Raw genomic sequence first — 15,905 nt, 5'->3', positions numbered from 1 at the left:
GAGATTTAGTAAGTACTTAATATAGCTCATTTAATTAAGATAATAAAGAAGACTTATCCTAATAAGTCTCCATTATTCTATGATAAGTTCCTTAGTAATATTATAGAATTTAGAAAGACTTTTCAAGTAATAGTCTTTATATTAGAGATAAGCCTTATATTTATTAAAAAAGGGTTCTAGAACTTTTTTTTAGTCCCCCCTTATAATAATTTTATAAATTTTAAAACTCTTTTCTAAGTGATTCTCTTTAATTTCTTATTAGCTATTATATCGATTAAAAGTTCAGTAAACTATGTGAGAATCTCTAAAAAAGATAAACCTAGATAAATATAGCCCTAAATCAATCTATTAACCATTCCTCCTTATTATTCCCTCTATTATTCTCATCCAGTAGATCAGTAAGATACACACTATCACAAAGCATCTCCAGGTGCATATATTATATGAAAACCCTAAAGCTATTAAGACTAGGACTTTTAAAAATGCAAAGCTTATTAAAGATCCATTAACTCCTTCCCATAAGCTTTTTAATGGTTCATTTTCTTAATCAAACCATATTATTATAACAAGTTATAACACATTCCAGAGCCACCATAGTCCTTCAGCCTACAAGAAATAGGAAAACCAGGAGAAAGCACATTATAAGAAAAAAAATAACTCATTTATTACAAGGCTATAGCTAGGCAATTTTAATAAGCTTTTTTATTATATTATCCTTAACAAGACTCATATATTATACAACACCAATAGCAGCTTATCTACAGCTATCTAATAGCTTAAAGCTAGTTTTTATCTTCTCTTATTAGCTATTATTTTCTATAATAATATCCTAGACTTCCAGGACTATATATTTCTTATTATATCTAAATAATCTAATACAATTTAGAAGGATACATAAATTTTATAGAGCCTTAATATTATAAATGCTATTAATCCTTTCTTATTACCTAAAGAGTATCTAGTAAGTTTTTTAAGATTTATAATATATATACTTAAAAAATATATTTTTATAGATAATATCACTATCTAGGTTATAAGTATTTATCTAAAAGATATTCTAAAATATCTAAATATCAGACAAATCCTTTCTTCATCTATCTAAATTAGATCTGATTACTTGATTATTAACTCCCATATTCCCTTATTCTAGACACATATAATCTATATTAAGTTCTCATATAATAAGAAGGCAATGTATAATTAAGCAGTTATTTCTTATTATAAAAACTTAATAATAAAAAAGAATAGCAAAGTTATAATAAATATAATAAAATACCAGATACTAATACTGCTAACTTCCTAGTTTAATATAAAATTTGCTAAAGAGCTTCTTATAATAAGAATATTTAAAAATATTCTATATTTATTTTATCTTAAAATTATATATTAAAATCTTACTTAGGTGGTTTATTCTAAAAAATCCCCTATATTTTTTTTAAAATGGTTCTAGAGAACTTATTGCTTAGAAAAAGTTATTTAATTATTAATCAATATACTTAGAACTCTTTTGCGAGGCTCTCTAAAAATAAGGGCTATATTATCTATTATTATATATAATTCTCTTATTTATTAGGAGAAATAAATTATTTAGTGTTTTTTTTTAGCTATTTAGGTATATATTGTAGTTATTTTAAAAGAGTGCGGTATTAATATAAGAATATTCTATTTTAAACTTGATTAGTTATAGCATTAGATATTAATTATAGAATTTATTATTATAGATAAATACTTTATTTTAATTATGTCCTTAGCTATCAATATCTTAGGATTGAACTTGTACCCTTAATATAATATTATATACTTTTTTAACTTACTTTTTACTAAATTTATTATAAATTAAGCTATTGGGCGCTTTTAATACTTTAGTTAGAATTATATGATTATTATCTATATTTACTTAATAACTAATAGTTAGAATAGTATTTAGTAGTCTAAATCTAATAAGAAGACAGTTATAAATATACTCTATAACTTAAATCTAGCAATATTTAAATTTATAGTTAAAAGCTCTAATGAAATTTCCATCAGTAACCTTATTGTATAAAATGGCGCTCTTTATTAGCTAGGACCTGGTAAAACTCCCTTATCTTCTAATAATACTAATAATAAAGATATTATTACTGCTATTCAGAAATTATTTATTAAGAAGATAGGTATAATAAATATCTCTAAAACTTAAACTATGCTTTAGTGTTTCCTATTTTTTATTTATATCATTTAATTTATTATTTAGTTTATTACTTAATTTAACTAGAATAAATATCTTTTAATATATTATAACTTTCTCTAAATAAAGAGTAATAATTTTTATATTCTTAATAAGTATCTTTATGAGGGATATTAAGAAATAGGGTTTATATATTTGAAATTTTTTTTCTAGTTATCCTGTTATTAATATATACTCTTACATCTAGTAATAAATTTAATAACTATAAGCTTTTAATTATAAGATATTATAGTATCTATAAGAGAATTTATATAATTATTATAATAAATAATAAAGATTGTCTATATATAATTAAGTAGTTAACTTATTATAATAATTATATATAATTATCTAATTAATACTAAGCTATCTATAGCTAAATAAGATAATCTAATTATATTTCTAATTAACTTAATATCTTTTTATTAATTTTTTCCTTTATAATCCTATATATTCTAACATTATATTAGATTGTCTAGAGATTAATCTTCTTCCTTATAAAAAATAAATTATTAATCTATATAAAGATAGCCACTCTATAAAATCAATATCAGAATTTCTTACAAGCTACTATAAGATCTCTATTAAGAATTGCACTCTTCATTACTAATTATAAGAATAAGGCATTCATTATTTAGAACATACATATAAAGATTCTTCTTACTTATACATCTAGATTGCTATTTTATTCTTCCAGATATATTTAACAGATAAGGAAATAACTATTACATTAAAGAACAAAGACTTCCAGGTAAATCAACAGATAATATAGCGAATTCATCTCAGAATAAGCATACATCATTCATTCAGTGCACACACATATGCAGAAATAGATAATAAACTACACCTTATTGTATAAACTGAACTTAATAATAAAAGTATTAATAGGTTCAGCCATAAAATACTATATATATATTTTTACTCTAAGATACATATCATCTTTAGATATTATTTCTTTAAGCTCTTTAACACCTTATGATTAACTTAATATATAGGGATCATCTATTTTCTTTTATCAAAAAGATTAACCCTATCAGTATTTAGAAAAGATAAAATAACCTATAATAAGTTCATTAGACATTTATTATACCAGGTCTAAACTATATTTAGTTAATTGATAGCTATAATAAATTATAATTATAAGATATTAAGATCTACACTATAATCAATACTTATTTATATTATATTATTTAGATATATATTAGTATTAGTAATCGCATGGCTATTAATATTTTTTACTAATTCCTTAATATAATTAAAAATATAGATATTTAATTTATAAAGATTAGATTAGATTAAGAGATAGAGATTTTACTCCTTATAAATACACATTTTACCTTATGAAAGCAATAAGACTATAATCTTTTCTTTAATAACTATTATTAGTTTAGAACAAGTATATCAAATCAGTATATTAAAAGTTAGTAAAGATAGCTATCAAAAGATCTTTTATTTTTATAGCAGGTAAATAATTAGATTTTTAGATTATATAATAGCACTAATACTTACTTAAAATAAGAATTTTTTACTAAAATCTAGGAATAAGGCTTATATATTAAAAGCTAGATTATAGATTATATTATACTTCTTGCTATTTATATTCCTATATTTAGATAGGAAGTTTATTATTTTATCTAAAAGTAGAATATTTATAAGATACATTTGTAGAAAAATTAAGAATATCTACTAATAGGAAAGCCTTATATAATATATTATTATTATCTACATACTATAGATAATTTTAGAATAATATTAAATCTAAACTTTTTAAAGAAATTATAGCAAGAAATAAATAATTAAAGTATAATAATTTTTAAAGATTATTTAATATAAGCTAATCTTAATTATAGATATTAATAAATATTTACTAGTTAAGATTATTAATCTCTATAATTTAATATTATAAAGTAATAGATACTTTTTAAATATATTATAAAAAGACTGCCTATTAAATGATAGTTATATATATTATTAAGTATATTAATAATTATAATAAGGCTTATAAGATTACTTTAATATATAGAAGAAACCTGAGCTAGTAGAATTATTAAGACTAATAAATACTTAAAAGTAGTATAGTAAGGAGTTTAAGACTTACTATTAGACTATAAAAGAATATTTTAATATTATAAGCTATATAATATTTATTTAAGATAAAATAGAGAAGGATTAGTTATAGTAATTAAATAAAAAGTGTCTTATAGTATTAATAAATATATAGATATAAGAAAGATTTCTAATTAAGAAAAGTCTAATCAATAAAGATAAATTTTCTTATTTAGTTATCTTCTTATAATATGTCTGAAAGGCTAGTATATTTAATAGTAAATTCTTACTAATATTAATAAAAGATTTTATATAATTAAGATAATTATCTTATATATCTAAATCCTTACTTTTCCTATTATCTTTTAGAATATTAAATAATTGCTTCTTGTTTAGTTAATTAAATAATATAATATTTAATTTAAGTAATTTAGTTTAGCTAATATTGTTAAAGAGATTATTAAGATTATTATTAAAAATATCTATATAATTATCATCATCAAATTCTTTAGAAGTATCTTAAGTGTCGTAAAATATATTAATATTAATAGTTAAAGACTCAAGTTTAATCTTTATATTATTATTATTATTATTATTATTATTATTATTATTATAGAATTCCTTAACTTTTATTTCTAGAGTATAAATTGCTTTTTCTTTAATAGCTTTTATAGGGAATAGAAATAATATATTATCTATATTATCCTTATTTATTTTAATACTAATATATAAATAAATTATAAATTAATAATTCTTATTCTTTTTTTTTTTTATCACTTAAAAGTACTTCATCAAAATAGATTTTAGATTTATTATAGCCTATATATTACTAGACAGAATAGTAAGAGATTCCTGATTTTTTTAGAATTACCTAGTTATTATAACTTCTTATATATCTAATATCTTATAGATATAAGACTATATATCAAAGTTCTTTATAAGTATCTTAATAAATTTATCTTTTATTTTAAAACAAGTATTAATACTTAGATCAACTAAAATAGATATTATATAAGCCTAGTTATAAAAGATTATCTACTTCTCCTCTTTAAGTACTTCCTAATATAGCTAGATCATTATAAAAAGTATATAAGAGGCTAGAGTAAAAGCAGCTTAATTACTGTATATAGGACTACTAGTATTAAATATAAATATATTTTACTATATTCTAAAAATAGCCTCTTAATAATTATGATAAACAGCTTGCTAATATTTTAATAATAATTAATAAAACACTTAAAGGGTATATGATCTAGATCTAAATAGATTACTTCTTAGAGAAAAATCTCCTAAGAGATTAATTATAGAAAGTAGCAGTGCATTTATTTTAAAAATTAGATTTATCTAGCCGCAGAAACTATAAGCTAGATATTTTATATATATTATATATTTATAGCCTAGATTTTTAATATAGAAAGCAGTCTATAATATTATTTAAAATAATTATAAATATAAAATAAGAAAGCAAATTAATAAGTTAAATATATAAGAATTTTATATTTAATAATATATACTAAACTTTTATTAGTAAAATAGACTATTAGATAAGAAAGTAGTCTATTTTATTATAATATTTTACTTATTATTAGCTAAGAACTAAGTTAATTAGAAATAATTAGTTAAATATTTAATTAATTAATCTCTATTAATTAGCTTATTAATTACTTATAATAATAAATTATCTTAATAAAATTTCTTCTGAATAGTTATTCTTAATTAAATAAATATAATATTTTTATATAAGAAATAAAAAAGAATTCCTTATATTATATATAAGAGAAGTAAAAAAGTAAAAAAGAGTTCTAGAACCCTTTTTACTTTTCTTTATCAAGACTTTAAGTTTACTTGTTTGTTAATAAATATTTCTATATTATTAGTATAATCATTACAGAAGGTTTTAATTAATTCGCATTTATGCTATCATATAACCTTTATATGTTGTAGAATTTAGACTATAGTTCATGGTAAAATGTAAGTTATGTATAAAATTTATTTTGGCAAGGTTGTACGAATAGGCTGCCGTAGAGAATTGCGCAATAGGCGCTAGAGTTTCTGTTTCTGTCGTCCTGCGAACGGCCGTAACTCGGAACTCTGCACTCAAGCTGCTCATTCACCTAGGTACACCATCATTCAGACGGACTGCTTCTTCGCTTTTGTCCTCCCGTCAATATTTACGCACCATGGGTTCGCCCCGGTCCAACTCCGACGTTGTGACCGAAAAGGCTGCACCGCTCGCCTGCACCGAATGCCGCAGGAAACATGCCAAGTGCGATGCCAACATGCCAGTATGCTTGCGCTGCATGTCAGCAGGCGTTCAATGCCACTATCTGCCCTCGCGGCGTGGGCTGAAGCGGCGCGCGGCGAGCTACAGCCAGCACATGCGCCCAAATCCTTCTCCTCCAGGTCCCCAGCAAGTGCAGTGTTATGGTCCCGGGTTCGTCGCATCCGGCGAAAGCTCAGTCCAGACCCATCTGGACGTCTTCCCCGATCAAGCGCCTGTTGCTACAGTCAGTCTCGAAGAGCCGCAGCAGTACTACCCAGTCGAGGACGACGAGGCCTTGATCAATCTGTTCTACGCCAACTTCCATGCCGCTCATCCAATCCTAGTGCCTCGTACACTGTACACGACACAAGCCTACCCAGCATATCTGAAACTAGTTGTTCACTTTCTAGGCAGTCATTTCTCTACAGCAACTTCAAGCGATACGCTGCGCAGCGTAACAGCATCTGCGCTTGCAGAGGCTGGGGGTAGGAATCACAGCTTCCACCTCGTGCAAGCGCTTCTGCTTTTCTCAATAGCGCTGCACGCTCGCAACGAGATTCCAGAATGCGTGTCGATGCTCGCCCAGGCCGTGTCGTTGGCGTTAGAGCTGGGCATGCATCGGAAGAGTTTCTCCGAAGACTACGGTAGACAATCTGCCATCCAGGAGGAGAGTCTCCGAAGGACGTGGTGGGAGCTCTACGTGACCGACGGGTTCATGGCTGCATTACAGCGCAAGTCTAGCTTCGACTGCCACACCTCAAGCCCCGACGTGCCACTGCCCTGTGAAGAGTCTCTGTACGTAGAAGGGTCGTTTTTCAGAGAGCCGCCGTCACTGGCCGAGTTCGACGCCAGGATGTATGCCCCCGAAGAGACCCATTACTCCTCATTCTGCTATCGGATCGAAGCCGTCAGGGTCCTGGCCCGCGTTCTGTCGATTGCATGGACGCACGATGTGCACGAGGATCAGGTCCGTGCTATTGACAACGCGCTTGCAGCCTGGCCACACCACTTGGATGTGGCCAAGACAGATGCCGCCACAACTTACGGTGGCGTGGACGAGATGCTCTTCCAGGCTCATATGCTCATCCACTATAGCACCATTTACCTGCATTTCCCGCGCAGTGATCTTGTGGCAACACTGCCCGGCGCGTCCAATATCATCCGTCAGCAACACCTCCTGCCCGTGTCCACACGCAACATGCATGGAATCAAGGCTCTAGAGGCCTCCAAACAGCTGGCAAATCTGGCCGCCATTCCCACTCCAATGCAGAAGCACTCGCCGTTCTTCATTTGCGGCATTGTCTTTTGTGTCCTTGTACAGCTATCTGCATGCTCGCTTCCTGAACTATACAACTCCCAAGACCGGTACCGCGACAGCATCTCTCTAATCACAGGTGTCCTCAGGACCCTCAGTCCCACATGGGCACTGGCACAGGTAACTTTGCGGAAGATCAAGAACATTGCCTTGGAGACATTATTTCTTCAAGACAAGCCTGTCACCACCACCTCCCCTCACGACAGCGGTGTTGATCTTAGTGCTTCCATAACCGACCTGCAAATATCCGACCTTCTATGGATCGATGCGCTGCATTAAGAGATTGTTCTAAGAATAACTGCCTTTTTTTGCATGTTCTTCTACCTCATGATGAATTTGTTTTTTCTCTGTTGTAATGCACGTAACGCAATCCAATCGAACTATTTTAAACGGCGAAGTAATAATCCTAGTTAGTTGATGATTAAGCATCAAGTATTAGAACTAACTACATGTCAAGAGGTGGCTATCTCTCAATCCGGCTCTTTTTCGTTAGCTTGTGGGTGCCAGCGAAAGTCCCCCTGGTTTTGGTGTCTCTTTTTATAAACCAGACCTCAAACACTGCAGTGAACTCCGCTTTGTATGTATTAGTTGATAGGTTCGCGCTACTATCACGCATTTTTGTTTCTCTCTCCTTTTTAAAGAAAATTCTCGGCTCCGAGACGTTCAACAACATTTACTGGCGCTTACTCACACTCCGGTTTATTCCTGGGTAGAAGCTTAGCAACAGTGATGAACCCTGTAGATTCACAGCTTCCATGTAACTTAACCACAGCGTTGACTCCACCAGTCAATCTCAATTTGCTAGTGAGCTTAGATAGGTATACATATAGATAGATAGGAGTCTACGGTGTTCTGGTGGAGTCTGTCCGGGGTCTTAAGCGGGCTCCGGCTCTTGAGCGTCACGTATGCTGTAGCAGTACGCGTAGGCAGGCCCTGGTATGATATCGAATAGATACGATATGATGCTACAGACGGACAGCTCTATGGACGGCATATCACTGCAGCCAACCTTTATATACTAGTTCTAATACCTGCTATGTACCTAGGTAATGATTGTTCCGAGCTTAGATACCAGAGATATACCATGGCGCAACTATCAAGCTCGCAAGATGAATTCCACATCGCCATTGTTGGCGCAGGCATAGGCGGTCTCACCGCTGGTATCGCTCTGACGCGACTGTTGCCATCCACCGTAAGGGTCAGCATTTTCGAACAAGCTCGGGAACTGAGGGAGATCGGTGCCAGCATTGGAATTGGCCCTAATGGTCTGCGCTCACTTGAAAAACTCGGCGTCGATGCCAGCGCAATTGACGAGGTCTCTTTCCGCCAGCCTGATAATAGGCCTTTTGTCTATCTCCACTGGCAGACCGGCGAAGTGCTAAAGCAGACTGTCCACCACAATGTCTCGGACCGTCGACATGCGATGGCCCGTTTCCACAGAGCTCACCTCCAAAGACTATTGCTAGAGAAACTTCCCAAAGGCGTCAAGTTGCACCTGAGCAAGCGGGTCAAGGCAGTGCAGGTCAAACCGGAGCAAAACGGGCAGGGGGGTGTGATTCTCACTTTTGAGGACCGCACCACCATTAACGCAGACCTACTGATCGGGGCTGACGGTATCCATTCTTCGGTCAGGAAGACGTTTGTTCCAGACCACACGCTGCGGTGGACAGGAGGTGTTACTCTCCGATCGACGTTTGATGCCTCGCTTGTAGAAGGCATTGAGGGCCTACCGCAAAATGCCGTTTTCTACTTTGGTCGCGAAAGAAGTTTGTTTGCATCAAGATTAGGTGTGTTTTCTCTTTTTTGCTCTGTGCTTTTTGCTCGCAAAGCTTCTCGCAGATGAAAGCTCACGTGTCCAAATAGGGAAGGGCCAGTATACCGTTGTCGGCTCATATCAATCCAACGTTGATGATCCGGAGGATCCTTACTATAACGCGAAATGGAATAGTGAGGGGGATCTAGAGACATTGAGAAGCTACTACAAGGTACTTCACTTTCCGGGAAAAAAAACCCCCCCTTATTTCTGACTAACCTTACCTCCTAGGGCTGGCATCCGGTCGCACAGGCTCTCGTAAATGTGGTGCCCTACACACGAATTTTTCCTAACGAGATGGGTGTGCCGTTGAAATCAATGACTTTCCATGGCCGGGTTGTCCTGATTGGAGACGCCGGGCACACTCACGGTGGTGCGTTTGCAGCAGGCGGTGCACTGGCAATCAACGATGCTCATGCGCTTGCTTTGGCGTTAACTCACGTCTGGCGAGCTGAGAATCAATCACGGCTAAGTGCTCATCAGTTAGCACAGGGACTGGATCTCTTTGATAAAACCAGACGGCCACATGTCAACAGACTAATTGAATTAGTACAGAGGATCACGGAGCCTCCGTTGGACGCACCGAAGCCCGCAGAAACTGCAGAGGAGAGCGATGAAGACTTTAGGAAGATGATATCAAGTATGGGGGATGAGAATTGGATTGCAGAGCATGACGTAGAGGCTGCTTTCCAAGCTGTCTTGAGAGATGGTGATTCTGCGAAGCTCTAAGCTTAAATACAAGCCACTAGTCGTTTTTAAGCACTATTTACGAGAACTTCATCCAACTAGAAATCTTTCAAAAAAGGGTCTCAGTTACCCACTCACACCTAAAAGTAACCCTGTAAATGTGACAAGAACAAGGTTACTCTCTATCGCCCAACCGGTGAAATTGATTGCCAGACTATGCTAGTTGACCTACATGCTAAAAGCTTGACAGTCATTCCACAAAAAGCATTCCATCCACAATCCCTGTTTATCATTTATAAATGCTTGTGAAACCAATATTTATTTCACACTCTTAGCAGCTTAGGTGCGTCTGTCGATAACTATACCCAGCTACCAGGGCCATCACATGAAATGCTGCACCAAGAAGGGCGAATGTATGAAAAAGCTGGTGCGAATGGCCGAGAATATCAAAAGAACCCGGACTCAGCCTTTCCGGCACTCGTGTAACAAACAAACCAACTCCGACCAGAAGAGAAAACGCTTCGGCAAAATACCAGTCAGCCCCGATTTCCCAACTTGCGCGAGCCCATCCTAATAGATAAACACTGTGGAAGATAGGAACCATAGCTGAGAGTGCAAGCAGAGAGAAAACACCGCCACGCAGACTTCGCATTTTTGTTCCGCCACCGCCTGTATCGAAAAGTGTAACAGCGCTCGCAAGGGCCGAGAGCAGATTGAGTCCCCAGTATGCCCGTTGGACGGTTGGCCTGCAGTAGAATGCATAGTAGGTCATCGACGTTCCGGCACCAAAGGCGAGAACGCAGATTCCCAAAATATCCATTTTGCCCCAGAAATGATGGATGTTGTAGGAGTGGCTTCTGAGGGTGTGAAATGTGGTGCTTAGAGAGAAGCAAACCACGGCAGCGCTCATGAAGGTACCAAAAGCAAACATGTCACCATCCTTCAGATCCATGTTCACAAATATGAAAGTAGACTTGTATAGAGCGGAAGCAGTAACAATGAATGCCACAGACCCCAAGAGATGAGTCCATATATTCATCGTCTCCATATGCCAGCAGCGCCATAGACGAAAGGATCGCCCATAGGAATATGTTGGCATAGGATAGCCGTTGACGATATAATCATTGTCACGCAGCCAGCCAGGGATATCATCTTTAGTCCCTGTCGCTGGCCAGTACTTTTGACTGCCTTTCTTGTTCGATTTGCTAGCAAAATTTTCTCCAGACAACTTCGAGGCCAACTGTAGTTTTTTACCCATTTTCAGTTTCGTGTCACTGTTAAGTAGAGTATAACTTCACGCTCGCCAAAAGTATCAATAAAATTGACGTAAACTATCGAGCATATATTTCATTACTAGGAGGATAGGAAAGAGCGAGCGTCTATTCACCGGAGATACCTAGTTACCTAGGAGGTATTGTCATGGCTTTCGGCTGGCCTGCTGATTATATATGTTTCTTGCATAATCAGCACCACGGAAGAAATGTGGTCCATTCAACTAAATCGACAACATATCATTGTATTTTAATCATATATTCTCCGGGTCTAGTCTGTATCTAGCCATAGCTAGTGGGTGGACTATCGTACGGACTACCTAGGTACAGCGTCCGGCTCCTTTATGGCCCCCATAAAGCTCGATATTTAATCTCCATCTTCGGTCATCCACCTTTCCCCTCAATTCTGACTAAACGGCATTTCTCGCTCGGTCATGAACCATCACATCTGCCCTGGCAGCCGGATGTAGCCGTTTAGAGCCCTAACGGGCAAGACGCAATGAACATCATTCAGTCGTCTCAGTATGAAGTGGACAGCATTAGGAAAAAGGTTTTGGTTGTAGTTGCGGGCCCATTTTGGTCAAGGCGGGTGGCGCCGGCCCGAGCATGTGGCATGTGCCCACATAGAAAAAGACGGCGCTAGTCCGCTTTAGGGAATGCCAATCCCACATAGGGCTTCGCGACGGTTAAGCCCTATAAGCGCTTCCAAATGCCCTGTGCAAGGAGGTGCTGATGGGAGAGCAAAGCGCTAGACAATCTGCATAGTTAGGGACTGTGCTGGGCAAGACTAGACACCACTAGTTTTTAATCATAGGGGGCTCTAGGGTGCTAATCGGTGGCATGTGTGTCTGACATTAAGCTTTGATGGATGATAATAACGTTAGTGTGATTATAATCCTCAAAACAATACTCCCGGGCGGAAAGGAGCGGATGGGTGGATTCAATTAAGATTAATACTTTGTAGTTAGCTTTGCAGTTAGTAACATTAGGAGTTCAAAACTTTATCGATGCTGCGAGCACTTTGCGCTGAAATTGCAGGCCGGTTTTGTCTCTTGCATGCTCAATGAACTGCTTTCGATGATACAGCAATAATGGACAACCAATTCTCGTCATTCTACAAGAGTTCGGCCAGCAATCTACACATCTCATGGCTCGTTCTTCCATCATTGCTTGTCGTCTATGTCCTCGCCAACATAGTTTACAGACTGTATTTCCACCCCCTGGCACGCTTCCCCGGTCCCAAACTCGCCGCCATAACGCATCTGTATGAGTTCTATTTCAATATCATTCAAGATGGAATGTTCATTTGGGAAATTGAGCGCATGCATGAAGTATACGGTACTTTCTTTGCCTGGTCTGCACATACAGTAACTAGAAGCGCCAACTAAAGGAAAAACAAACAGGCCCAATCGTCAGAATTACGCCGTACGAACTGCACGTCAAGGACCCTCAATTCTACGACGACATATATGCTGCCTCGACACGGAAGACAGAGAAATATTTGAATTTTGTATCGCACTTCGGCACTCCATTGAGCATGATCACAACGATTGGCCACGACCATCACCGCATCAGACGAGCGCCGTTGAATAGTTTCTTCTCCAAAAGGTCCGTGGTACGCCTCGAACCAGTGATACAAGAGAACATCGACAAGCTTTGCAAGCGCTTCGACGACGACTGTGCTGCTCAAAACGTGGTCCGACTAGATGTAGCGTTCATCGCTTTAACGACCGATATAATCACGCGTTACTCGTACGGGAAAAGTTATAACTACCTTAATGAGCCGGACTATAAACTTGAATGGAAAGACGCAGTACTTGAAGCTTCAGCGAATGGAGCTGCAATGCGCCATTTCCCCTTCATGCTAGCTCTGTCGAAGAATATGCCTCGGTCGTTATTGAGAAAGCTGAACTCTCGCATTGCTATATTGCTGGAAATTCAGGATATGGTCAGGAGTCAGTCGTTGGAGTCGTTGAACAATTCTAATAAGGGTACCAACACGGGGGAAAATGGCCAGAAAAAGTCCATTTTTGACGCACTTAATGACCCGGAATTGCTTGCACCCGAGGAGCGTACAATCGATAGACTACAAGACGAGGGACAAATTCTATTAGGCGCCGGCAGCGAGACGACTGCAAAATCATTGACAGTTATTGCACTGCATCTGTTACGAGATCCGAGCGTCCTTGAAAGGTTGAGAGGCGAGTTGAAAACCGTCATGCCAACAACAACGAGTACAGCCTCGTGGACAGAATTAGAGAAGTTGCCCTTTCTCGTTCGTCATCCAATCGCTCCTTCAAAATTTTTATTCGAGCTAATGAGAAAGCAGACAGCCGTAATCAAAGAAGGCCTCCGCCTTAGTTACGGTGTTACTACTCGTCTTCCACGTGTCTCTCCTACGGAAGCCTTGCAATATAAAGATTGGATTATCCCGCCTGGGGTATGTTTCTCCTTTTCTTTTATGCTTTCATTCCTAGATTCCTGATGCTAACTCAAATATTACCTCGACAGACCCCCGTCAGCGAGTCATCATACTTTGTGCACATGGACCCTTCGATCTTCCCATCTCCAGAATCGTTCGACCCATCTCGCTGGCTCATCGCGGCAGCAAATGGTGAGAGGCTTGATAAATTCATTGTCTCATTCACAAAGGGGAGTAGACAATGTTTAGGAATTAAGTGAGGTTCCCCCACCAACTCCCAAGAACTATTTGATTCCTCATCTCTTGTCCTACGAATATAGATACTAATAACTGCGCTCGGTGCACCAGTCTAGCATATGCCGAACTCTACCTCACAGTAGCACATATTTTCAGAAGATACGACTTCCATTTATATGATACGAACGTTGATGACGTAAAGTTGGTAAGGGATCGCTTTTTTGGAGCGCCAAAGGATGGGTCGAAGGGTGTGAGAGTTTATGTTGAGGGATTGGTTAAAGAGTGAGTCCAATCTCATTTATGAATGCTTCATGCTCCCGTATTCGTTTTATACACGTGAACTGGATGGCCGTAGCTATCACAGTTGGCCTGGAAGAAAGTATATACCTAGATATATATATGTAAGTTGATTGAAGGGTTAGGTGCATGTAGATACTTCTGGACTTATTCAAGATACCCAGGGTAAATTAATTAACCGCGAAGTGGCTTCCGTCCAAAAACGTGATATCTAATTCTTCGTCAGTCTTGTCGACATTTCCAAAATCGCGGAGATGGTACGCTTACGTCAAATTGTAGGCATGCAAAGATTTACTTCGTATTTGCTCCTTGACAACCGCCAAAAAGATCTTTGCATGTCCCTCGGTGTATCCCACATACCGTGTCATCAACGCGAGGCCATACGAATCAACGGATTCAATGGCATTGACAATTTGATAGCGTCCGATTTCTTTTAAGTGTGGATCCTTTGCCCATGGGCCCCATGGAATCTATGACATTATTAGGGCCTCCATTATAGAAGACATCATTGACATGAAAAGAAAGGAAACGGACCTTATGGACCACTACTTGTACGTCTTCAAAACCGGCTTGGACCATCCAGGGCTTGAGTTGTTCGCACACGTTCAAGGAGCGGCCGTCCTTCGAGCTTGCTTTCTCAATAATTGAGAGGCTGGCAATGTAATGGTAATTAGCCTTTCAACCGCTTTTCTTTATAGCAGAGGGGACACTACAATTGCAAAAGCGGGGAGTCCTGTTTTAGACTGCCATCATCACTCCAGCTCCATATGGGTGCTATTCTTGTCAGCATGGGAGAATTGAGTTGGCAAGGACATGATGCACTAACCTTCGTGCACTTCTAACCATCCACCGGGATTCAAGTGCCTGGTTATTATTGTTAGAAGAGAGTAGGAAGCAGGTTACCGAAAGTCGCATACTTGTAGCTTTTTCGAAAGAGTTCTAGCCAATTCCTGACGGATCTTGGTTTGTTCAGTATACGCCCAAAATCAAAGACCCTGGGTGAGGCAAATTACCCTGACAATGTCCGACCATGAATAAAATCGAAATAGTCATTCTGATACACCCATTCGTCTTCAAAATCTTCAATCACAAACTCTGCGTTTGGTGCAACATATTCGGGTTGGATTGGACTGAGATCGTTGCCGATGACTTTGGCTGATGGATACATGCTGTTGGGTATAATTAGTATGACTGTTATTTTTCTTCTGCTTCTTTTCTTTTCTTCTCCTTTTTTTTTTTTTTTTTTTTTTTTTTTTTTTTCTGGGGTTGCATTTGCGGGCATGTGACAGGACAGGGTATGCATACTCTGCGACATCTAGAGCCCAGATACCAGTCCCAGTCCCTAGGT

General features: G+C 36.8%; 5 protein-coding genes across 5 annotated transcripts, besides 1 other annotated feature; 3 read left to right on the top strand and 2 right to left on the bottom strand.

The window, feature by feature from the left end:
* Positions 1–6,276: part of a repeat region (Identified by RepeatMasker using a combination of RepBase library and repeat library created with RepeatScout) that runs on past the window's edge.
* Positions 6,277–6,432: 156 nt separating this feature from the next.
* Positions 6,433–8,109, top strand: UA08_04935 (hypothetical protein; the record flags this gene model as incomplete). Its single annotated transcript, XM_020267259.1, has 1 exon — positions 6,433–8,109. One exon carries the CDS (start codon positions 6,433–6,435, stop codon positions 8,107–8,109), a length of 1,677 nt encoding a protein of 558 aa, XP_020120071.1.
* Positions 8,110–8,914: 805 nt separating this feature from the next.
* Positions 8,915–10,372, top strand: UA08_04934 (hypothetical protein; the record flags this gene model as incomplete). Its single annotated transcript, XM_020267258.1, has 3 exons — positions 8,915–9,617; positions 9,694–9,815; positions 9,875–10,372. 3 exons carry the CDS (start codon positions 8,915–8,917, stop codon positions 10,370–10,372), a joined length of 1,323 nt encoding a protein of 440 aa, XP_020120070.1.
* Positions 10,373–10,661: 289 nt separating this feature from the next.
* Positions 10,662–11,588, bottom strand: UA08_04933 (hypothetical protein; the record flags this gene model as incomplete). Its single annotated transcript, XM_020267257.1, has 1 exon — positions 10,662–11,588. One exon carries the CDS (start codon positions 11,586–11,588, stop codon positions 10,662–10,664), a length of 927 nt encoding a protein of 308 aa, XP_020120327.1.
* Positions 11,589–12,692: 1,104 nt separating this feature from the next.
* On the top strand, positions 12,693–14,546 carry UA08_04932 (hypothetical protein; the record flags this gene model as incomplete). The annotated part of the gene is made up of 5 exons (XM_020267256.1): positions 12,693–12,939; positions 13,005–13,876; positions 13,931–14,041; positions 14,113–14,215; positions 14,377–14,546. 5 exons carry the CDS (start codon positions 12,693–12,695, stop codon positions 14,544–14,546), a joined length of 1,503 nt encoding a protein of 500 aa, XP_020120326.1.
* A 274-nt stretch (positions 14,547–14,820) lies between these two features.
* On the bottom strand, positions 14,821–15,726 carry UA08_04931B (hypothetical protein; the record flags this gene model as incomplete). The annotated part of the gene is made up of 4 exons (XM_020267255.1): positions 14,821–15,027; positions 15,092–15,189; positions 15,384–15,421; positions 15,571–15,726. Coding segments are annotated over 4 exons (499 nt in total), but the record flags the coding sequence as incomplete, so codon positions are not given.
* Between the last annotated feature and the right edge of the window lie 179 nt (positions 15,727–15,905).

Source organism: Talaromyces atroroseus, assembly GCF_001907595.1.
Source record: "Talaromyces atroroseus strain IBT 11181 chromosome Unknown scaffold_5, whole genome shotgun sequence".
Taxonomy (NCBI): domain Eukaryota; kingdom Fungi; phylum Ascomycota; class Eurotiomycetes; order Eurotiales; family Trichocomaceae; genus Talaromyces; species Talaromyces atroroseus.
This window is presented reverse-complemented; position numbering and strand designations above follow the sequence as displayed.